The sequence below is a fragment of the Macaca nemestrina genome, chromosome 13 (genome assembly GCF_043159975.1).
Source record: "Macaca nemestrina isolate mMacNem1 chromosome 13, mMacNem.hap1, whole genome shotgun sequence".
NCBI classification, from domain to species: Eukaryota; Metazoa; Chordata; class Mammalia; order Primates; family Cercopithecidae; genus Macaca; species Macaca nemestrina.
Window position 1 is genome coordinate 25,086,701 of NC_092137.1, and position 24,208 is coordinate 25,110,908.

The following is a 24,208-nucleotide window of genomic DNA, read 5'->3' on the forward strand; positions in this document are numbered from 1 at the left end:
TGCCCTGGCAACGGCTTCAGATACTGTTTTAGTTGTCCTGTTTAAGATAACTCCAGAGAACATCTGAATGGAAAATGAACCAGCCACCATGCATCTGTGGGGGCCACTGGAAGCAGGTGGCCGCCAGCTCTAGCTTTGCCCACAGGAAATCCTAGCCCAGGGTAGGTGTTTTGTTGGCTACGGCCTGGAAAATTCAGTGTCCTGCAAATTCCCCATCGCAGTGAATCATCGCATCAGCCAGAGCAAGTTAACTAATGATTGCTGTACTGCAGACAATGATGATGATATAAGGACAAGCTCTTGTCAGTGAGTTAAGTCAAATATTTGCAGTAGCTCCAGAGTGCAACTTGGAAGGCAGCCTTTTCTCTTGCTGTCCCTGTCTGATGCTCTTTCCGGCTCTCCGAGCCCAGACCTTCTTGAACCTTCCTGAGAAGAATGTTCTTTTGCTCCTCATCATTTTAGACCTGCCAGCGTGCTAGTGTGTGACATTATCTTAGAGTCTAGCCCAGGAGTTCCAAACAGGTCTTCACAGGGATTCAGGGCTTTGTGGGGGGAAAGGGGAACTGAGGGAGGAGGAACAGAGTCTCTAAGCCCTTTACTGCTACTTCATCCAGTAGCCACCTCTGGGGTTTTGTTTGTTTGTTTGTGTTTTGTTTTACTGAGGCAGAGCCTCGCTCTGTCACCCAGGCTGGAGTGCACTGGCGTGACCTCGGCTCACTGCAACCTCTACCTCTGAGGTTCAAGTGATTCTCCTACTTCAGCCTCTCCAGTAGCTAGGATTAGCTGGCCAAATGCCCAGCTAATTTTCTTTTTCTTTTCTGAGATGGAGTCTCGCTCTGTTGCCCAGGCTGGAGTGCACTGGCATGACCTCAGCTCACTGAAACCTCTACCTCCGAGGTTCAAGTGATTCTCCTACTTCAGCCTCTCCAGTAGCTAGGATTAGCTGGCCACATGCCCAGCTAATTTTCTTTTTCTTTTCTGAGATGGAGTCTCGCTCTGTTGCCCAGGCTGGAATGCAGTGGCACGATCTCGGCTCACTGCAACCTCTGTCTCCTGGATTCAAGTGATTCTCCTGCCAAAGCCTTCCAAGTAGCTGGAGCTACAGGCACCGGCCACCATGCCCAACTAATTTTTAGTAGAGATAGGGTTTCACCATGTTGGCCAGGCTGGTCTCAAACTCCTGATGTCAAGTGATCCGCCCGCCTCGGCCTCCCAAAGTGCTGGGATTACAGGCGTGAGCTACAGCGTCTGGCTCCAGTTAATGTTTGTATTTTTGGTAGAGACAGGGTTTTGCTGTGTTGGCCAGGCTGGTCTCAAACTCCTGACCTCAAGTGATCCACCTGCCTTGGCCTCCCAAAGTGCTGAGATTACAGGTGTGAGCTACCACGCCCAGACCTTTTCATTGTTTGTATGGAAGTTTGCAGCATTTTATTTGGATAAAAGGTTTTGCTGCCAGGAAATCAAAAGAAAGGGAAGAGAGAAAGAAGGAGAAAAGGAAAAGAAAGCAAAATGAATCAAGCTCATCTAACCCCTCATTTTGTTGGATTTCTCAGTGTAGAGATGGGATCCCAAGAAGTGAGATGGTTTGTCTGTGCTCACACAGCTAGAGTGCTGGCTTTAGACAGTGATTCTTTTGGCCCCTGTGCATGTATTAATATTCTCCCTAGAATCTGAGGGGTGGCAAGGTCAAAAGCCCCTCACTGAGCCCTAGATTCCAAAGCGTGGCACCCAGCCTCTGTGCAGATGCCCCCCATGACCAGACTTAGTCTAGCACAAGGCAGCCCCTGGCCTTGTGGGTGAGAAGCCAAGAAAAAAACTTAACCTGAGCCCACTCTTCCTCCCTGTAGCTTTTCCCTCAGACCTGGTTTTGCTCCCTGAATCGGCATAGCACAAATCTCCCCTCTGTAGAGTGTCTCTTCGGAAACCATATGCCCTTCAAGGTTCCCAACTCAGACCAATGAGCTTTGGAAACCTACCGATTCCCAGGGCTCAACCAGACCCGCATCTCTGGAGAGGAGACCTGGGAGTCTGTATATTTTTGCTTCCCATATGATGCCATTTAGGTCTGGGAACCACTGACCCATTCTAGTCTTAAGCCTGTGTAGGATTCCTTCCCTCCTTTCCTTCTTTTATTCTTTCTTCTCTCCCTCTCCATGTCCCTCCCTTGCTTCCCTCATCCCAGGTAGATATTCATACAGCTTGTGCTTGATCACCCCAAGGATGAAGTTGTCCAGAGACTTGTCACAAAATCCAAATTTGCTAATACCACTCCTGTACATTACATCCAGTAAAGTACAATTTAAAAAATGTAAGTGATGCTTTTTTTTTTTTTTTTTTTTTTTGAGACAGGGTCTCCCTCTGTTGCCCAGTCAGGAGTGCAGTGGTGTGATCTTGGCTCGCTGCAACCTCCGCCTCCTGGGTTCAAGCGATTCTCCTGCCTCAGCCTCCCAAGTAGCTGGGATTACAGGCACCTGCCACCATGCCCAGCTAATTTTTGTATTTTTAGTAGAGACGGGGTTTCACCATGTTGGCCAGGCTCTTCTCAAACTCCTGACCTCAAGTGATCCACCTGCCTCTGCCTCCCAAAGTGCTGGTATTACAGGTGTGAGCCACCGTGCCCAGCGAAAATTTAAATGATGCTTTCCAGCCCTTAATGAGAATACCTGGGCTTTGGATCATGATGAGGGACTGGAAAAGCCAGGAGAAGGTGGGGAGGCAGGGCCAGCTAAGCTCCTTACTCGCTGGGAATTCACTTCTGCACACCTGCCTCATTGCATGATGGGTGCAGATGCATGTCTTGGGGACAGTGTTAATCACTACATGTCCTGACTTTTTAAGGGCACTTACTAATGATAAACTAAAAATATTAAATCTGATGATGCCAAGATCCTCTACATAAACAATCTAATATATTAGCCTAGTGTATACAAATGGTAAAATATTATGAAGATTCATAGATTGAAAGTTTATACTTTCACTTCTATCTCACACCACACACAAAAATTAACTCAAAATAGATCAAAGCCTTAAATGTAAGAGCTAAAACTATAAGACTCTTAGAAGAAACTATAGGGATAAGTCTTTATGGTCTTGGACTTGGCAATGGATTCTTAGATATGATATCAAAAGCAAAAGCAACTATAGAAACAACATAGATAAATTGGACTTCATCAAAATTTAAAACTTTGTCTGGGCACAGTGGCTTACACTTATAATCCCAGCACTTTGGGAGGCCAGGATGGGTGGATCACTTGAGGTCAAGAGTTCCAGACCAGCCTGGCCAACATTATGAAACGCCATCTCTACTAAAAATACAAAATTCAGCTGAGGTGTGGTGGTGCATGCCTATAATCCCAGCTACTTGGGAGGCTGAGGTGAGAGAATTGCTTGAACCGAGGAGGCAAAGGTTGCAGTGAGCCAAGATCACTCCACTGCACTCCAACCTGGATGACAAAGTGAGACTTTGTCTCAAAAAAAAGAAATTAAAACTTATATGCACCAAAGGACACAATCAAGACAGTAAAAAGATAACCCACAGAATGGGAGAAAATATTTACCAATCATATATTTAATAAGGGTTAAATAACCAGAATATACAAATAATTATTAAGACTTAACAACAACAACAACAAAAAAAACAATTAAAAATGGACAAAGAACTCTCATAGACATTTTCCCAAAAAAAGATATACAAATGGCAAGAAGCACATGAAAAGATGCTTAACATCACTAATCATTAAGGAAATACAAATCAAAACCGCAACAAGACACCACTTCACACCCACTAAGATGGCGATTAAAAACACAGTCCCACACACAAAAGATGGCAAATGTTGGCAAGGATGTGTGGAAACCGGAACCCTCAATGCACTGCTGGTAGAAATGTAAAATGGTGCAGCACCTATGGAAAATAGTTTGGTGCTTCCTCAAAAAGTTAAACATATGGAATTATATGGCCCAGCAATTCCGCCGGGAATTGCTTAACCCAAAATTTGTTAACCCAAAATAATTAACCCATAATAATAATTAACCCATAATTAACCCAAAATAATTAACCCATAATTAATCCAAAATAATTATTTTGTTAACCCAAAATAATTAACAACAGGTTCTCAAACAAATAGTTGTACACAATTGTTCATAGCAACACTATTCACAAGAGCTGAAAGGTAGAAACAACCAAAAGGTCACATATTTATCATCCCACTTACATGAGATATTCAATTAGGTAAATCCGTAGAGACAGGAAGTAGACGTGTGTTTGCCAGGTGAAGGGGGAGAGAGGAATGGAGAGGGACTGCTGAATGGATATAGGATTTCCTTTTGGGTTGAGGAAAATGTTTTGGTTGCAAAACATTGTGAATGACTTAAATGCTGCTGAATTGGGTGCTTTAAAATGGCTAATTTTATGATATGTGAATTTTACCTCAATTTTTAAAATGTTGGACTCTGAGTAACCCAGAGTCAATGGCACACAGGCATTTATGCTTTTACTGTGCCACAACCTCAAACCAAGCCCACTCGGAGGCTGGTGCAAAGCGAGTCACCCAGCAGGTGAGGGGGAGAGCGGCTCCCCTGCAGCAGGCCAGGGTTATGGGGATCCTGGAGACGTCCCTCCTTGTGGCTCAGGCTGTGCAGCACCCTGTTCCCCCTACCCTAATGCCCCCACCTCAGAAAACCACACGGCCTGTGGGTTGGGGCCTCTACGCATATGTGCATTAGGAGTTTACTGGGCTTTCAAGCAGCCTCCTCTCACGTCCTCCAAGTGGTCCTTACAAACCTTCCATTTCCCCCTAAACTCCCCTCCGAAATCAGCTTCTTCAGTCTCAAATTGCCTTTGCCTTCTTCTCCCACTCAGGAAATGGGGGCTGTCCCAGGGCGCTTCTTCCACTTCCTATGCCCATCTTGTTCCTCTCCAAAGGGTCCCCAGCCCCTCCGGAGCCTCCCTGGATCCATTCTTTCTGCCCCCTCCCCATCTCCACTCTTTGCCTTGCTTTGATTTCTTCCCTCAATCTAAACACAAGTTCAAGTCTCTTGCAGCGTAGTAATAAATTAAATTAATAAACAAGAGAAAAACAAAAAAAAAATTACATTCTCCTGCATAACTACAAAATGCCATTAGCTTGCCTGACAAAATCAACCATCATTCCTGATCTTATTTTAATATGTCGTCCAAATCCAGATTTCCCTAATTGTCCCCCGTTGTCTACATTGCTATCCTTTTTCAAATCAGAACTTAGTAAAGACTATTTCTTTGTTTTCTACATCCCTTACCTCTCTTAGCAGCTTCCCAACCTCTCTCTGCCCCTCTTTTATTCGTGACGTTGACGTTTTGGAGGGCAGGTCAGTTGCTTTGTAGAATGCTCCCCATTCTGGATTTGTTCGGTTCTTTGCTGTGGTGCCACTTATCTGACTCTCCTGTCTCTTGTATTTCCTGCAAACTGGAATTAGATCTGAAGGTTTGATTGGATGCAGGTAACTACTTTTGGCTATAATACTTCATGGGGGTTTTGGGTTGCTATACCGGGTATCACAGCAGGAGGCACAAATGTCTGTGTCCCACCTTTACAGATGCCCAGTGTGATCCCGGTCTAGGGTGTGGGAGCCACTCCTCTCCACTGTAAGATTACATTTTTATCTTTGTAATTAGAATCTGTGGAAACCATGAAAATAACCCACTCCCCACCCACCTTGCCCCTCATGTTTTTATCTTTTGGTGGCATTTCTCCCTGGGGTTGCACCCATTTCTCCCTGAATTCACGCCCATTTCTCCCTGGGATCGCACCCATTTCTCCCTGGGGATCACGCCCATTTCTCCCTGGGATTGTGCCCCTTTCTCCCTGAATTCACACCCATTTCTCCCTGGGATCGCGCCCATTTCTCCCTGGGGATTGCGCCCATTTCTCCCTGGGGATCGCGCCCGTTTCTCCCTGGGATCGTGCCCATTTCTCCCTGGGGATCACGCCCATTCCTCCCTGGGATCACACCCATTCCTCCCTGGGGATCGTGCCCATTTCTCCCTGGGGATTGCGCCCATTTCTCCCTGGGGATCGCGCCCGTTTCTCCCTGGGGATCACACCCATTCCTCCCTGGGATCACACCCATTCCTCCCTGGGGATCGCGCCCATTTCTCCCTGGGGATCGCGCCCGTTTCTCCCTGGGGATCGCGCCCATTCCTCCCTGGGATCACACCCATTCCTCCCTGGGATCACACCCATTCCTCCCTGGGGATCGCGCCCATTTCTCCCTGGGGATCGCGCCCGTTTCTCCCTGGGATCGCGCCCATTTCTCCCTGGGGATCGCGCCCATTTCTCCCTGGGATCACACTCATTCCTCCCTGGGATCACACCCATTCCTCCCTGGGATCACACCCATTCCTCCCTGGGGATCGCGCCCACCTCTCCCTGGGATCACACCCATTCCTCCCTGGGGATCGTGCCCATTGCTCCCTGGGGATCGCGCCCGTTTCTCCCTGGGATCACGCCCATTCCTCCCTGGGATCGCACCTATTTCTCCCTGGGATCGTGCCCATTGCTCCCTGGGGATCGTGCCCATTTCTCCCTGGGGATCGTGCCCATTTCTCCCTGGGGATCGTGCCCATTGCTCCCTGGGGATTGTGCCCATTTCTCCCTGGGGATCACTCCCATTTCTCTCTGGGGATTGTGCCCGTTTCTCCCTGGGATCACGCCCATTCCTCCCTGGGATCGCACCCATTCCTCCCTGGGATCGCACCCATTCCTCCCTGGGATCGTGCCCATTTCTCCCTGGGATCGTGCCCATTCCTCCCTGGGGATTGTGCCCGTTTCTCCCTGGGATTGCACCCATTTCTCCCTGTGGATCTCACCCATTTCTCCCTGGGATCTCACCCTTCTTCACACTCCCTGGGCTTCTTCAGGCCTGTCACTCCAACTGTTCCCACTGGACTTGCCCTGCTTAGTTTCTGTGGTAGACTGAATGATGCCCCCACCCCACCCTTGCCTATGTCCTAATCCCTGGAACCTGTGAATGCCACCTTATATGACAAAAGGGACTTCGCAGATGTGATCAATTTAAGAATCTTGAGCTGGGGGAGATTATCCTGGATAATCCAGGTGTGCCTGATGTAATCTCAAGGGTCATTATAAGAGGGACACAGGAGGATCAGAGTTGGACCAAAGGGGACGTGATGATGGAAGCGGAGGGACAGAGACAAAGAGATCTGAAGATGCCCTGCTGCTGGCTTTGAAGATGGAGAAGGGGGCACAAGCCAAAGGATGTAGGTGGCTTCTGGAAGCTGGAAAGCCTGAGAAAATGGATGCTCCCTGGAGCCCCCAGAAGGAATGCAGCCATGCAGACCTATTGTAGACTTCTGAGCTCCAGAACTCAGATAATAAGTGTGTGCTGTTTTAAGTCACTAAATTGTGGTAACTTGTTACAGCAGCCACAGGAAGCCAAGACAGTGTCCTTCAAATAATTCTCTTTTTCCTCATCCCCCTGAGTGTCTGTGGTCTCCAAGGCTCTGTGCTCTACCCTCTTCTCGCTGGATATACTGCTCCTGGACAATTTCATCAACTCTTGTGGTTTTAGCTGTCATCTGTGGACTAGATATGCCCCAATCTTCAGCACTTTGGTTCAAAACTCAGCACTGCTGGAGACCAGCAGGCCGGAGGTGGGTTCTGTGAAGTCAGGTGAGGTCAGAACTGCAAGGCCAGTGGAATGGCCCAAGGCATGGGCTCAGCTAGGGACAGGCTCTGAGAGCAGAGGCAGCAGCTGGTGCTCCCCAAGGTCTGTGTTTCCTGAGTGCAGGCCTTGGAGTCCAGCAGATGGGGCTACCCAGGGCCAGCAGGGATGGTGTCCTGGGGCCAGCAAGGACTAGACTTTCCCAGGAGTCCTTCAAACCACAGCCAGCTTTGCAAAGAGTCTTGAAGGAGGGACTGTGTAATGTGGATGGACAGGAGAGTATGTCATAGATCTGGGGAGTTACTATGCTTTGGCTGGTAGTCAGGAGGTTGGCAGGACATGATCAAGTTAAGATGGGATAGACTGTGCCTCTGGCTACAGTGAAAACTGCCCCAGGGAATTGCTATAAACAAGGGCAGTGGCAAGAAAGGGACAGGCAATGGTAAACTCAAAACCATGTTTTGATTTGCTTTCCAGCTAGGACTTATCTTAAATTTGGGCAACGTTTTTTGGTGCTGATTTTTCTACCCAGGTTAAGTCTAGTGAAGCAAAGAAGCAGTTCTCCTTTCTCTTTGTGTAGGTAAATGCAGCAAAAAGGCCTTCAGTCCTTGAGCTGTGAGAGAGTTGGGTTTTATATATGCCCCGTATTTTTAACTATAGTTCTGTCACTGACAGCAGGAAGTTAGTTGGTTCAGAAGGCCCACCTATGGAAGAGGGAATGGCTATGTTCTGTTTGGAGAGACTTGGCCTGTGATAAGACCAAGGGAGAGCTATTCCTGCAAGGCCAGTCTTTGGAGCTTTCGCTCTCTATTGACCCTTAGTAACCCTCAGTTTTCACACCATTTTACCTCCTGGCTGCCTGTACCACAGGGTGGGTGATCACTCCAGCAAGCTTGGCGCCCTTTGTTGTATATGAAGAGCTGAAACTTTGATCTTGAAAGGGTGGCCCTAGCAGTGCCCCTGGCCTTTGAAATGTCACATGTTCAAAATCTTCAGTTTGTTGCTATGGCGACTTTCCTCATCATTGCTGTATCTTAAAACAAACAAACAAAAAACCATGATCTTTCATGATCTCATGCATTAGAACTCACATTTTAATAAAAGTCATCTGTAAAGTATGAATTCACAATTGTAGGGGTGAAACATTTAGGAAGTTCTCGCTGTAGTATGCATTTAAAGAAATAGTGACCAGTCACGCAGGTAAACGAGCCCAGTGGAAACTCATGGAGTGTTGATGATGGGCCAAAAATGCACTGGGGGAGAAAATGAGGAGGCAGTGCATAACTGTGACAGGCGAGGCAGGTAGAGTTCTGGTCAAACCAAGTCTACAAGGCAGGTGCTTGGGTTACCCCTACTTGATAGGGAAACTGAGGCACAGGGAGCTTCAAGTAAGCTGGGACAAGTAAGCTTGTCCCAGATCACCCTACTAATAATTAGGATTCAAATATGTGGTCTGGCTCCAAACCCCTTCTTGTAGTCATAACACTACACTGCCTGTTTAAGAGGGAAAAGGCCTTACTCACTCTAAAACCTGAGAGTCCCAACCTCATCTCAGCCAGACACTGGCACATTCTGAGGTGGACTTCCGCAATAGGTGTGGTCCTTTGACCAGGGTCCCCGGGAAAAACCCCATCAGACCCTCTGAATCACTGTCACCAAAATTTCCAGCTTGGCCCCCTCATGTCAACCCCTGGAAGATTCAGGAGCCACATAGGGAGCTGCCCCTACAGGGACCCATGACCAGCGCTCCCTGACCAGGTGACCTAGCTGGGCTGCTGGGACTGTGCTTTCATACTTCCAGCCTCAGGGAAGGGAAGCGCCTCCCCACAAGCTATCACACCAAGGGATCCTAAGGAGGCTCAAGATCCTGATACCAAAAAGGTGCTTTTTTTCTTAGATAGCCCTGTTGCACACACCTTCTCCATGGGAGATCAGGGACTGGCATTAAGTGCAGTCTCACTAGAATATCTAACAGAGCAAGAGTCCTGGCAGCCCGAGGGAATGGAATGGTCAACAGCCCGAGACTCAAGGCTACAGCCTCCTAGGCAGTCCTGGGCCCCGGAGGGCAAACTGTGCTCCAGAGATGGAGCCATGCTACCCTTGGTTCAAGCCCGAAACACCCCAGTTCTCCCCTTCAAAGGAAGTGGCTGTCCATCCATCCAGCCTTGATGGACCTCCATGACCAAGAACATACTTCCCTAGCTTTTCTCAAGGTTCTGCGAGAGCTTTCTTCCCCCCACCCTGCCTCAGAACATTCCTATAGTTGTGAGACGAGTTTTCCCTGGGTCAAGTACATGTGACCTGTAGACCCCCTGCCCTAGAATAGGGGGAGCGGGCACTTAAGGATGCAGATACCTGGCCAGGCGCAGTGGCTCACGCCTGTAATCCCAGCACTTTGGGAAGCCAAGGTGGGTGGATCACTTGAGCCCAGGAATATGAGACCAGCCTGGGCAACACTGAAACCCCATCTGTACAAAATAAAAAATTAGCCAGGCATTGTGGCACACACCTGTAGTTCCAGCTACTCGGGAGGCAGAGGTGGGAGAATCGCCTGAGCCCAGAAAGTCAAGCCTGCAGTGAGCCGTGATCACGCCTCTGCACTCCAGCCTGGGTGGCAGGAGTGAGATACTGTCTCAAAAAAAAATAAAATAAAATAAAATAAAATGAGATGCAGATACTTAAGCCCTACCCCTAGAGAGTCTGTTCAGTAGGATAGCAGTAGGCTGGAGTGGCTCAGAAATCTGTATTTTAAACAACCTCCCTAGGTAGTTCTGATACACATTAAAATGTAAAGAGCTAAGATCATGGGACCCAGTGTGAGAATTCCCAAGCCTGAGGCTCAGCTCCACCTGTCACAAGTGGGCTGAGCTGAAATAATTCACTTGCTCCCTTAATAAGCCTCAGTTTTTTCATCTCTCTAATGGGAGCAACACATGTTCTGCTAAACTCACAAGACTGCTGAAAATTGTATCAGATAAAGGATGTTGTGATCAGCTGGAAAATGATGCATCAATAGATGGCTCCATCTTAATCCCTGGAACCTCTGCATGTGACCTTATATGGAAACAGGGTCTTAGCAGCTGTGATTAAATTAAGGACTATCTTAATTTGAGATTGGGAGATTATCGTGGATTTTCCAGGTGGGTCTAAATGCAATCACAAGCATTTTATTAGAGAGAAGCAGAGGGAGATTTGACACACAGGGGATAAGATGGTCAAGACTGAGGCAGAGACAACACAGTCACAGACAGTTAACACTGATATGTTAAGCAATGAGTGCCACAGAAATATTTACTGTTGTTATTACTTAGACTGTAGGTGTTAACTGGGCCTGGCCTGGCCATTCCTGATGAAAACTCCTATGTCTATGAATAGCCTCTTCTAGAACTTAGGCTTTGTGATGTCTTTTAGATATTTTGAAGGCTTCCAACAGAACAAGGCATGGGTTAAATGAAAGCAAATAAGCTTTACTACAACCATATCTGAAATTTGTTTTTCTGATCAAGTGGGATGGGAAAGAACAGTGGGTGGAGTCCCGGGCATGTTAAGAATGGCATGTTGTTTTTTAAGTGGTGAGTGGAATGTATTTGTTCATTGACCCAGCAAACACTGCTATTCAGTGATTGTGTGGTGTTGAATCCTGTAGGGTCATAAAAAGTCTAAGCCTCTTAGAATAAGAACCTTACTAATAATATGCCTTGAGTTCACACAGTTCCTGTTACTCCAGGAGCTCAGGGAGCTTTTCTGAATCTTCTCTACTTTATTCATGTTCCTAGGAGGTGATAGATACATTTTAAAGAAAAGAAAACAGGCCAGGTGCTGTGGCTCACGCCTGTAATCCCAGCACTTTGGGAGGCCAAGGCAGGCAGATTGCTTGAGACCAAGAGTTCAAGACCAGCCTGGCCAACATGGCAAAACACCATCTACTAAAAATACAAAAATTAGCCAGGAGTGGTGGTGGGTGCCTGTAATCCTAGCTTTTGGGAGGCTGAGGCACAGGTTACTTGAACCTGGGAGGCAGAGGTTGTAGCGAGCCAAGATGGTGCCACTGTACTCCCTCCTGGGCAACAGGGCGAGACTATTTCAAAAAAAAAAAGAAAAAAAAAATTTTTTTTTTTAAGACTCAAAACTAATATGTCAGGGAAGAAGAGCACCGAAGAACACACATCCGGGGACTCACGGAGCCGCAGAAGGAGAGAACAAGGGAGTTTTCCAGTGAGGTTAGCAGCTATGGCTGACCCGCTTGGGACAGATTCAGGAGAAACTGCTGACCTGGTCTGGAATGAGGCCTTCTGTGGTTTTAGGAAAGGGAGTCCCACTTACGTTTTCTACCTCGCACCACCTCAGGGGTAACTGCAGAACTTTCATTTTTTAAAAAATTGATTTTAATGTCAATTCTGACCTTACAGCCAGGGATAATGATTGAAATATTTAACAGCATAGACAGCAGGGATAATGAGGACAGATGCTGGCCGTGAGCAGCTGTGTGGCCTGACTGGCCTCAGTCCTATGGCGCCACGGCTCCCTGAGAAAGAGGAGAGTCAAAGTTGAACGTGGAGGGGTCTTGGTGTCCCAGTTCCACCAGGATCAGGAATGGGTTCCCAGGGGCATGGGTGTGGGGAGGGGAGAGGAGGAGAGAAGGCGGGACTGCCCGTCAGCCCCTGCCTGCGGCTCCCAGGCGTGGCTTCCCAGGTGTAGGCCTCAGACTGGCCCACTGAGATTCCCGGGCCTCTTCCAGGACAGAGTCAGCATGTCTCGGGGGGGGGTGGGGCAGAAACCAGTGTGGTCAGCAGTGCCCCATGGCTCTGCTGTCTGGCAGTGTTTGAAAAGCCGAGTCCTCCCACCTCCAGCCCTACCCTACCTGTCCCCCACCCTCTTAATAAAACAATACTAAGGTGCCTGTTGCCCACTTTCTCATCCACCTCTTGTTCTTCCCTAACAATATCATCCCCCCTCCCCAGCAGCAATGTTCCTGTGTCATCTGGCCTGAGGCTGGAGGAAGCAGAAGGCAGGAATAAAAACTGGAGAAAGTTTGTACCCTTTGACCAACGTCTCCCTATTTCCACTACCCCAGCCCCTGGCAATCACCCTTCTACTCTGCTTCTGTGAACTTGACATTTTATTTTATTTCACATTTAATTTAAATTTAATTTTATTTTGAGATGGAGTCTTGCTCTGTCGCCCGGGCTAGAGTGCAGTGGTGTGATCTTGGCTTACTACAACCTCTGCCTCCCAGGTTCAAGCAATTCTCCTGCCTCAGCCTCCCAAGTAACTGGGATTACAGGCACACACCACCATGCCTGGCAAAATTTTTGTATTTTTAGTAGAGACGGGGTTTCACCATGTTGGCCAGGCTGATCTCAAACTCCTGACCTCAAGTGATCTGCCCGCCTTGGCCTCCCAAAGTGCTGGGATTAGAGGCGGGAGCCACTGCGCCCGGCTGAGATTAACCATTTTAGATTCCACATATGAGTGAGATCAGGCAGCGTTTGTCTTTCTGTGTCTGATTTGTTTTACCAAGCATAATGTCTTCCAGGTTCATCCATTTTGTTGCAGCCGGCAGGATTCCCTTCTTTAAGGCTGAATAATATTCCACTGTGTGTGTGTGTGTATACACAGATGACACAAATGGATACGCAAATGGATTTTCGATATCCATTTATTTGTCAGACATTTAGGTTGTTTCCACATCTTACCTATCTTAAATGTTCTTACCACAGAAAGGAAGGAGGGAAGAGGAAAGAAAATGGCAGTTATATGAGGTGATATGTTAACTGGCTTAACCATGGTGACTATTTCACAGTGTATGTCAGAAACATCAAGTTGGAGGCCTAGGAGGGAGGATTACTTGATCCCAGGAGTTTGAGACCAGCCTGGGCAACATAATGAGACCCTGTCTCTACAAAAAAAAAAAAGCCAGGTGTGGTGACTCACGCCTGTAATCCCAGCACTTTGGGAGGCTGAGGTGGGCAGATCACGAGGTCAGGAGATCAAGACCATCCTGGCTAACATGGTGAAACCCCGTCTCTACTAAAAATACAAAAAAATTAGCTGGTTGTGATGGTGGGTGCCTGTAGTCCCAGCTACTCAGGAGGCTGAGGCAGGAGAATTGCTTGAACCCAGGAGGTGGCGCTTGCAATGAGCCAAGATCGCGCCACTGCACTCCAGCCTGGGCGATAGAGTGAGACTCCGTCTAAAAAATAAAACAATTAAAAAAAAAAAAATTAGCCAGGCATGGTGGTGCACACCTGTAGTCCTAGCTACTCAGGAAGCAGGAGGATCACTTGAGCCCAGGAGTTCCAGGCTGCGGTGAGCCATGATTACACCACTGCACTCCAGCCTGGGTGACAGAGTAAGACTCTGTCTCTATAAATGAGTGAATAAATAACTAAAACATCAAGTTGTACACCTTAAATATATAGATATGATTTCTATTTGTCCATTATACCTAAATAAAGCTGAAAAATAAAAATAAAACAAAACAACCAAAAAGCCAACGTTTTCAGTGAGGAAGTCCTGCTGGAGACAGGCAGCAGGATGTGGGGGACCGGGCACCTCCTGCAGGGCCTTGGGCAAGTTGCCTAACTGTTGTGGATGTCAGTCTCTTTGTCTATAAAATGAGAATAGAAACCACTCTAACTTAGAATCATTTTAAGAAATAAAAGAGATGACGTGTGTACAAGTCTTAGGGTAGTACCAGACATTATATAAGCTTCTAGGCCAGGCGGGGTGGCTCACGACTGTAATCCCAGCACTTTGGGAGGCCAAGGCAAGAGGATCACTTGAGGTCAGGAGTTCAAGACCAGCCTGGCCAGCATGGCAAAACCCCGTCTCTACTAAAAATACAAAATTAGTCAGGCATCGTGGCTGTAGTCCCAGCTATTAGGGAGGCTGAGTGGGGAGAACCACTTGAACCCAGGAGGCAGAGGTTGCAGTGAGCCAAGATCACACCACTGCACTCCAGCCTGGGTAACAGAGCGAGACCCTGTCTCAAAAAAAAAAAAAAAAAAAAAATAATTGCTTCTAAAATGTTCATAGCCATTAGCTCACAAACTCCCAAACCAGTGAACATAAAGTTTGGCCATTCATTCTCCTGAGGTACATCTGAGTCTACACAGTCACTGCATCCTGGGGACAAAGTCTGTGTTTGTTTCTTTCTCTTTGTTATTGGCTTCTTTTTTTCACTGTTTCTTTTATTCTAAAATGCAGGCACTCTTACACACACAGGGAGTCTTAATCTGCCTTATCATATTCGAAGTAGACATAGTACAGATTTTTGAAACTTTAAAAGAACCTTAGTGACAACCGGGCTGCTTACTTTGCACATGGGAAAACCAAAACATAAAAAGAAGTTAAATGTCTCATTCAAAATCCACACCTCCAGTTAAGAGCTAGATCTGCATTTAGAACCTGCTAGAGCTGTGTGTCTCCTCTGAGTGGACAGACATCCTGACTGGACCAGACTTTGCCTGTGTCGGTGGCTAAGGGCAGTGATGCACCCAACCTTAACTTCGGCCAAACCTGGTTCATGGCTTCAGCACCTCAAGTCTGTGTTCCAGCCTTGGGGGCTTATGAAGGCCAGGCAGCCGAAGGCCGACTTCAGCCTTCTTTCTGGAACTCTCCTGAATTTGCACGTAATCGATGATCTTCTGATCGCATGGATTACCATTGGATCCACCATTGTGTCTCTTCTGCATCACCACATCAGGCATGCCAGCAATGTCACTTAGATTTATTGCTGATATCAGAATATTCTCTCCCAAATATATGAATCCATTTTAGATGTAGCTTGGAAGGAAAGATCTCCTTATTTGCTTATATGTTGGGATTCTCTCAGTCAACAGAAAATAGCTGTTGTATTTATTATTGTAAGAATAAAACACTACAATAATTAATGATGTTTGTGGAAGCTGCTAATTTTCATTCAGAAAAAGTTATTGACAACTTTTAAGTCGTTAAATACAGATACAAATTGACAATACTAAATATTATGAGAGTCCACTAACTAGATACTTTTTTTTTTTTTTTTTTTTTTGAGGCGGAGTTTCGCTCTGTCTCCCAGGCTGGAGTGCAGTGGCCGGATCTCAGCTCACTGCAAGCTCCACCTCCCGGGTTTACGCCATTCTCCTGCCTCAGCCTCCCGAGTAGCTGGGATTACAGGCGCCCGCCACCTCGCCCGGCTAGTTTTTTTTGTGTTTTTTAGTAGAGACGGGGTTTCACCATGTTAGCCAGGATGGTCTCGATCTCCTGACCTCGTGATCCGCCCGTCTCGGCCTCCCAAAGTGCTGGGATTACAGGCTTGAGCCACCGCGCCCGGCCAACTAGATACTTTTGGGAAGACTACCATATCCTTTTTGATGCAACACATGTTTATAAAAATTAAATAATAATACAGGGCAGAATAATGGAGAATATATTGTATAGTAAATCTAACCTTTTTAGTTGTTTGGGGGTACTAGATTAATAACAGTAAACAAAACAACATATACAGGCTGGGCGCGATGGCTGATGCCTATAATCCTAGCACTATGGGAGGCCAAAGTGGGTGGATCACCTGAGGGCAGGAGTTCAAGACCAGCCTGACCAACATAGTGAAACCCCATCTCTACAAAAAATAAAACTTAGCTGGGCATGATGGCAGGTGCCTGTAATCCTAGCTAGTTAGGAGGCTGAGGCAGGAGAATCGCTTGAAACCGAGAGGAGGAAGTTGCAGTGAGCCAAGATTGTGCCATTGCATGCCAGCCTGGGCAACAGAGTAAGACTTCATCTCAAAAAAAAAAAAAAAAAAAGCCCTGGCCGGGCACAGTGGCTCACACCTGTAATCCCAGCACTTTGGGAGGCTGAGGTGGGCAGATCACGAGGTTAAGAGATCAAGACCATCCTGGCCAACATGGTGAAACCCCATCTCTACGAAAAATACAAAAATTAGCTGGGCGTGGTGGGGCACTCCTGTAGACCCAGCTACCCGGGAGACTGAGGCAAGAGAATCGCTTGAACCCGGGAGGTAGAGGTTGTAGTGAGCCAAGATCGCGCCACAGCATTCCAGTCTGGCGACAGAGCACGACTCCGTCTCAAAAACAGCAACAACAACAACAACAAAAACCCCATAAGAATCATATTAAATATTTAGTAATTTAACATCATTTAGTTCATGATTGTTGTTTCTTTGCAGGACTCAGTTGAAATTAAGTCCCTATTTAGAATTGCAAATGTGCAGCATCCTGGTGCAGAAGGAATCTAGCTGCCCAGGATGCCTATCAAGACCTACTGAACTGAAATGGCAAACTCAAAAAATGGACTCCATTTTTGTTGTTATTGTGTTTTTGTTTGTTTTTGTCTGAGATGGAGTCTCGCTCTATCGCCCAGGCTGGGGTGCAGTGGTGCGATCTCGGCTCACTACAACCTCCACCTCCCAGGTTCAAGTGATTCTCTTGCCTCAGCCTCCCAAAGTAGCTGGGACTACAGGCACCTGCCACCGTGCCTGGGTAATTTTGTATTTTTAGTAGAGACAGGGTCTCACCATGTTGGCCAGGTGGTCTTGAACTCCTGACCTCAAATGATCCACCCACCTCAGCCTCCCAAAGTGCTGGGATTACAGACATGAGCCACTGTACCTGACCAAATTCCAATTTCTAACAATAAAGTGTAATTACATTTTTAAGTCAAATTTTAGATTTGTTCTTGTGCCCTCGAATTCATTGAGGATGGTGCTGCTGCTTCATCGCTGGCTTTCACTCAGGTTCCATGTTATTCCTAACAGCCTCCCTACCCCGTTGTGTTTGCGCAGTTCTGGATGGAGGGGTGAGGGCAGGTGCTTCCGTGAACCCCTTCATGTTCCCTTCTCTTCCATCCTCTGCTCCCACAGCAGGGTAGGCCTGAGAAGGGCCATGGTTTCCAATCTTGTTGTGCAACGGGAGAGGTGAGCAGGATTGGGAACTCATTTCCCCAGCGTGCTCTGCGAGGCTGGCCGAGCTGGTTCCAGGATGCGTGGTTCCCATGGCTTGACCATGGCAGGGGGTCTGGGGATGCCCAGCAGTGAGGAGCACAGTGGGTCACCTCTCTCGTGTATTTATCTGCTTCCTCCCTGATAGTTTGTGAAGTTTGCCAACATCGAGGAGGACACCCCATCCTATCACCGGAGCTATGACTTCTTTGTGTCCCGATTCAGTGAAATGTGCCACTCAAGCCACGATGACTTAGAAATCAAGACTAAGTGAGTAGGGGAAGGCAAGGGTGGGTGGTTCAGCTCACAGCAGAAGCAAAGGTGGGTCCTGTAGATAACTTCCAACCTGCTATTGCGTGTCTGCTTTTGTTAGTGTCTGTGTCTGCTCTGATGTTGCTGGGCAGACAGGCAGCACCCAGCTCCCTACATGTGGTTTCTCCTTTTTTTTTTTAAGACCGAGTTTCACTCTGTTGCCCAGGCTGGAGTGCAGTGGCACAGTCTTGGCTAACTGCAACCTCCGCCTCCCAGGTTCAAGTGATTCAGAGACTTCATGGGGCTCTTGGTCATGGGAAGATCTCCACTGTGCCCATTAAGAGGAGTAGTAAGGGCCAGGTGTGGTGGCTCATGCTTGTATTCCCAGCACTTTGGGAGACTGAGGCAGGTGGATTACTTGAGGTCAGGAGTTCAAGACCAGCCTGGCCAACATGGCGAAACCCCATCTCTATTAAAAATACAAAAAATTAGCCAGGCATGGTGGCACGCAACTGTCATCCCAGCTACTCGGGTGGCTGAGGCACAAGAATTGCTTGAATCCGGGAGGTGGAAGTTGCAGTGAGCTGAGATTGCGCCACTGCACTCCAGCCTGGGCAACAGAGTGAGACTCTGTCTCAAAAAATAAGTAAATAAATAAATAGGAAGAGTAAGAAGTTCCTCCTCCCCCAGGCCTGATCTTTCTGAACTTCTTTTGAAAGGCATGGTCAGCTCTGGGTGTCACAGAATGAATCATGTGCATTTGTGGAAGGGATTCTGAGGAGACTGAAAGAGTGCAAAGTAGGAAAAGAAGAAAAATTAATTCACATGTACACATAAGGGAGCCCTGGGTAGAATTTTTTCTGCCAACCAGGCCTTGTTTCCTGCCAGCCAGGCCCCCTTGGGTGGGACAAACGAGTCCAGCACGCCGGGGATATGTTGTCCTTTGGGGAGTGCCTTTTTAAACTGAAACCAAGAAAAGTCAGCAGGACAGTATTCCTGGTCGTTCATTCCCAAGTCCAGACAGCTGCCAGCTCAGGGTCTTGAACGTGGTCAGGGTCAGGTCAGCGTGGCCAGGTACTTCCGGGGAATCCTTGCCCATTGCCAGTGGCCCTAAAGGCTTCTGGGCCAGGGTATCCTGGTGTTCGTAGGCTCCTGCCACCTCCAGTCACAGTTCCTTGGTAAGGCCCAGGGTAGCACCCTGGCAACCCCAGTTAAAACTGAAGTTAAAAATGCAACTGGCAACTCAACCTTGAGAAAAACTGCTCATCTCCAATAATCACAAAAGGATGTGAATTGAAATAGCTACAAAATGTGAGGATTTTTTGGACTCATAAAATTAGAACAGATGTTTAAAATAAGATCCTCAATACCGCCGCAGGCACCGTGAGAGTGGCATTCTCCTGCGGCTTGCGCATGGGCAGGGGGTGGGGCAGTTTTTTTGGCAAATCGGGAGCCTTTTGTTTCTTTTTTTGAGACAGAGTCTCACTCTTTCATCCAGGCTGGAGTGCGGTGGCATGATCTCACATAATCTCAGCTCACTGCAACCTTCACCTCCCAGGCTCAATCTGTCCTTCCACCCCAGCCTCCTAAGTATCTGTGACTACAGGTGCACACCACCACACCTGGCTAATTTCTTTTTTTTTTTTTTCCCCTCTTTTTTTTTTTTTTTGAGACAGGATCTTACTCTGTCGCCTAGGCAGGAGTGCAGTGGCACGATCTCAGCTCCTGCAACCTCTGCCTCCTGGGTTCAAGTGATTCTCTCATCTCAACCTCTCGAGTAAATGGGATTACAGGGGCCTGCCACCATGCCCGGCCAATTTTGTATTTTTAGTATAGATGGGGTTTCACCATGTTGACCAGGCTGGTCTCGAACTCCCGACCTCAGGTGATCCACCCGCCTCAGCCTCCCAAAGTGCTGGGATTACAGGTGTGAACCACCACACCCGGCCTAATGTTTTAATTTTTTGTAGAGATGAGGTTTTGCCATGTTGCCCACGCTGGTCTCGAACTCCTGAGCTCAAGCTATATACACTGGCCTCGACCTCCCAAAGTGCTGGGGTTACAGGTGTGAGCCACTGTATCTGGCTGCCTCTTATTTCTTACCTTTTGACTCAGTGATTCCAGTCATGGCAATGACTTGAAATGTAGTAAAATATTTTATACAATGATGCCCATCACAGCATTATTATAAAAGTGAAACGTTTGGCCAGGCACGGTGACTCATGCCTGTAATCCTAGCATTTTGGGAGGCCGAGGCGGGTGGATCACGAGGTAAGGAGTTCGAGACCAACCTGATCAACATGGTGAAACCCTGTGTCTACTAGAAATACAAAAATTAGCCAGGCGTGGTGGCACATGCCTGTAATCCCAGCTACTCAGGAGGCCGAGGCAGAAGAATCGATTGAACCTGAGAGGCAGAGGTTGCAGTGAGCAGAGATCACGCCACTGCACTCCAGCCTGAGACAGAGCCAGACTCCATCTCAAAAAAAAAAAAAAAAAAGCAAAACGTTTGGAAACAACTTAAATGACTACTAGTCACTAGTTGAGAAAGGCCTTATGATAGTGTATCAGGCAACCATTCGACATGTTTATGAAGAGTTAATGACACAGGAAAATGCACAGAATGTATGTAAAAAAAGCCGTTACAGATCAAATATGCAATAGGTTCTTAATTCTGTTATCTATTATGCACAGAAGAAAGGAATTACATCAAAATGCCAGTAACAGTTATCTCTGATAACAAAGATAACAGTGGTAGTGGTGGTGGAAGTGGTAAATCTTCTCTTCTCTCTACTTTTCTATGATTAGCATGTATTATTTTATAACCAGAAAAAAGGCTTTATAAAAAAGAAAGGAAGAAAGAAACTTCAGGCTGAAATAAATGGCCAGTAAAGAGGGCTCCCTCCCACAGGGCTGTGCTGACCCTGGGTTAGCGTAGCAGAGACTGGGGGTGTACAAAAGGGGCTCCTGCTGTGCTGTTACTCAGTTTCCCCTCTGGTTAAGCCTAGCCCCAAGCTGAAACCCCTTTGTGCCCCAGAGAGCCTGCAGCTCTGTGCCTCGCCCTCTGGATCCGCCTCCCACTGCCCCCGCAAATTGCTCACAGTCTTGGATTCTGCTTCATCAGTTCTTGGTAGCATTTTGAGCTTTCACATCTTGGGCCCAAGCTGGAACAACCCCAGCTAAGTACTAAAGACGGGGAGCTGGAGCACCCAGCACCCGAGGGCTGGAGCCCAGACGGTACCAAGGCAAGGGCAGCCTGGGAGTCTCCAAGATGAATCAAAAGACATGGCTTCCTGGGCTCACGTCTGCCAGCACCAGGAGGTCCCATGAGAGTAGCAGGTGATCTCCATTCTGCCTTCTGATGGACAAATGTATCCCTGACCCCCAAGCTGCGCTCCTCTCTTAACCACCGAAGCTGGACTTCTCAGGACTGGAGGACTTCCAAGTCCCACTTCACCCTTTTCCTTACAGAATTCGAATGTCAGGCATCAAAGGCCTACAAGGGGTGGTGAGGAAGACGGTGAATGATGAACTGCAGGCCAATATCTGGGACCCACAGCACATGGACAAGATCGTCCCATCGCTGCTTTTCAATCTGCAGCATGTAGAGGAGGCAGAGAGGTAAGCAGGCCGGGCTGGGGCAGGACAGTTGGATATGATCAGCCCTTCAAGGGCTGCTTGGGAACCACATGCTTTGGGTTGGTCAGTAAAACTCAGCTACAAGGCCAGGGACATGGCTTTGTGGCTTGTTCTGCAGTGAGTCCAAAGCTGACTCCCTAGGAGCCATGGGTCTGGCTTTGTGCCAGCCCACAGCGTCCCTTAACATCTGCATTACCGAAGGAGGACAGTGTTGGTGCTGGGCTCCCTGGGGGTAAGTCTGTTGGTAGTAACACACAGAACCAAGAGTCTAGTTACCTTTGTCTCCCTGGAAACAGGGCCAAGGAGGCTTTAAGGTGCCTTTCGTGGGCCAGGTGCAGTGGCTCATGCCTGTAATCCCAGCACTTTGGGAAGCTGAGGCAGGCGGATCATGAGGTCAGGAGATTGAGACCGTCCTGGCTAACACGGGGAAACCGTGTCTCTACTAACAAAAAAATACAAAAAAATTAGCCGGGCATGGTGGCAGGCGCCTGTAGTCCCAGCTACTTGGGAGGCCGAGGCAGGAGAATGGGAGCCCGGGAGGCGGAGCTTGCAGTGAGCTGAGATCGTGCCACTGCACTTATACAGCCTGGGTGACAGAGCCAGACTCTGTCTAAAAAAAAAAAAAAAGAAAGATGCCTTTCATGGCTTCAATCACTGTGGACTTTCCATCTGGACCTTCCTTCCTCTGTTGCTTCCTGATGCTATTTCAGGCCCTGAAAACGTGCATGCTTGACCAGCCCATAGCCACTCAGCAAGAGCTTGCAGACACTGGGTTTTAATCCTGGATCCCCTAAGCATGGGATTCATCCCTGTCCCTGCCCCCTCATTTTTCCCCTCGGTGAAATGGAATGGGGAGAAAGGTCCACGTTGCTGTCCCACCTGGGCTATCTATTCACTAGGCTGGTTAAGTCTGTTGAGCCCAGGCTACTAGAGCTAGACTTGGGTGGACGGGGGCAGGGGCGGGGGGTGGGGTGGGGTGGGATTCGTATGCCCTCTGGTGGCTATTTCTGGAATAGCGTCTCACTGACAATACGGTCTCTGGTGGTCTCTGGGCTGGGAGTCCTCGGGCTCCTCTTCTGTCCAGATGTGGGCCGACTCCCTATGACTTGAGGATCATTGACTCTTGCCTGAGCCAACCACTGTGGCTTTCCTTTTCCCTCCCTCTCTCTCCTCTCCTTTCTTCCACTTCTGTTTTGTTTTTTGCCTCCCTTCCCTATCTTCATCTCCCATCTCCTCTTCCTTCTGAAGCCTTAGGTGCATCAAGACACACATGTTCTACAGCTCACCTGGCCCATGGTGCTCAGAGCCTCCTTCACACAGTGGCACATCTGGAAATCTTTAAGGATTTCCAGAAAAAGAACTTTATCTTTTCTTCCCCAATCTTCCCTCACTTCCCCCAGTGGGGGCTTTTTTACCCCCACTTAATTTCTGACAGCTGTGACACCTCCCCTATTGCCTAGTGCAACCCATGCCAAATTCCTGTGTGTCCTGCGTGGATGAAGAACAGAAAGGCAGGACTGCACAGAGCCTGACCCCAGCCTGCATGCCACCCTCTACCCGTGTGCCTCTGTCTCCCCAGCCGGTCTCCCTCACCCCTCCAAGCACCTGAGAAGGAGAAAGAGAGCCCTGCGGAGCTGGCTGAGAGGTGCCTTCGGGAGCTGCTGGGCCGGGCTGCCTTTGGCAACATCAAAAACGCCATCAAGCCTGTTCTCATGTGAGTGCCCCCACCCACTGCCTTGGCCCCAGCCTTCAGCCTGGACATGTTTCGGGTCCCTGGCATCTCCTGGCTGGCTGGGGGAAAGGGGATATTACAGTGGTAGTGCCGCAGCCAAGTCGATCCCTTCCCTCTGCCTGTGTTCCCTGCACTGTGACAGCAAAAGCTGCCACAGGGTGGCCAAGTGCTGCGCAGTAGGAAGACACCCAATGCTAAAGGAAGGTGCCCAGCTTCACACCACTGCAGAGCGCTGTCCTTGGCCTCTCTCCAGCGCTGGACTGGGACTACCCCAAGGCCCTTCAGGCTTCACTTCTTCACCCAGGAACTGTGTGAGGGGCTCTGAGGAGGTGTCCCTCTCCCTCCAAGCTAATCTCTTCTCCCTGACACCACCGGGAGTTTCACAGTTGTTCCCCCATGTTTTCTCCCTCACAGACATCTGGATAACCATTCTCTTTGGGAACCCAAGGTGTTCGCCATCCGTTGCTTTAAAATCATCATGTACTCAATTCAGGTATGGTGGCTCCCCTGGGCCAGCATGATCCCGGGACAAAGGCCCCTCTGGGAGCCGGACGGGCACTAAAGTGGAAAGCCAGAAGTCCCCTGTGACTCCTCCGAAGCCCCCGGTTGCCTAAACCAGTGCTGCTTAAGCTAGCTGTGGAGAAGGGCCGGCTGCTTTTATTTCCAGTACATCACAGACCAACACTTTTATAAAATACAATTAAAACAAATAATTTCTAGAAAAATAAAATGAAAAACTCATGCAAAATGCAAGCCTACAGATCACACCCTTGGCTGCTACAGCATTGACAAATTGTTTACTAAACACTGACTCTCCATCCCGTCCTTATCTCAGTGTAAACCAGTATCAGAGCCATCTTGAATGGGCACCGGCCCAGGGGCCCCACTTTAGGCAGCACTGGACTAAGCCATGTGACCTCCCGTGGCCCTTGCGGAAAGACCTGAGGCACCGGAAGTGAAAGGAAGACCCTATTTAAAAATGG

At 48.2% G+C, this 24,208-nt stretch overlaps 1 protein-coding gene across 3 annotated transcripts in view; it reads left to right on the forward strand.

Moving 5' to 3' along the window:
• The window catches only part of LOC105479806 (EFR3 homolog B), a 115,149-nt gene that overhangs the window by 63,663 nt on the left and 27,278 nt on the right, over window positions 1–24,208 (forward strand). For all 3 annotated transcript variants that reach the window (XM_011738107.3, XM_011738108.3, XM_011738105.2), the window contains 4 exons: window positions 17,751–17,872; window positions 21,326–21,475; window positions 23,073–23,207; window positions 23,640–23,718. In XM_011738107.3, the coding sequence (XP_011736409.1) occupies window positions 17,751–17,872; window positions 21,326–21,475; window positions 23,073–23,207; window positions 23,640–23,718 (486 nt within the window). The remainder of the gene's footprint in view (window positions 1–17,750; window positions 17,873–21,325; window positions 21,476–23,072; window positions 23,208–23,639; window positions 23,719–24,208) is intronic.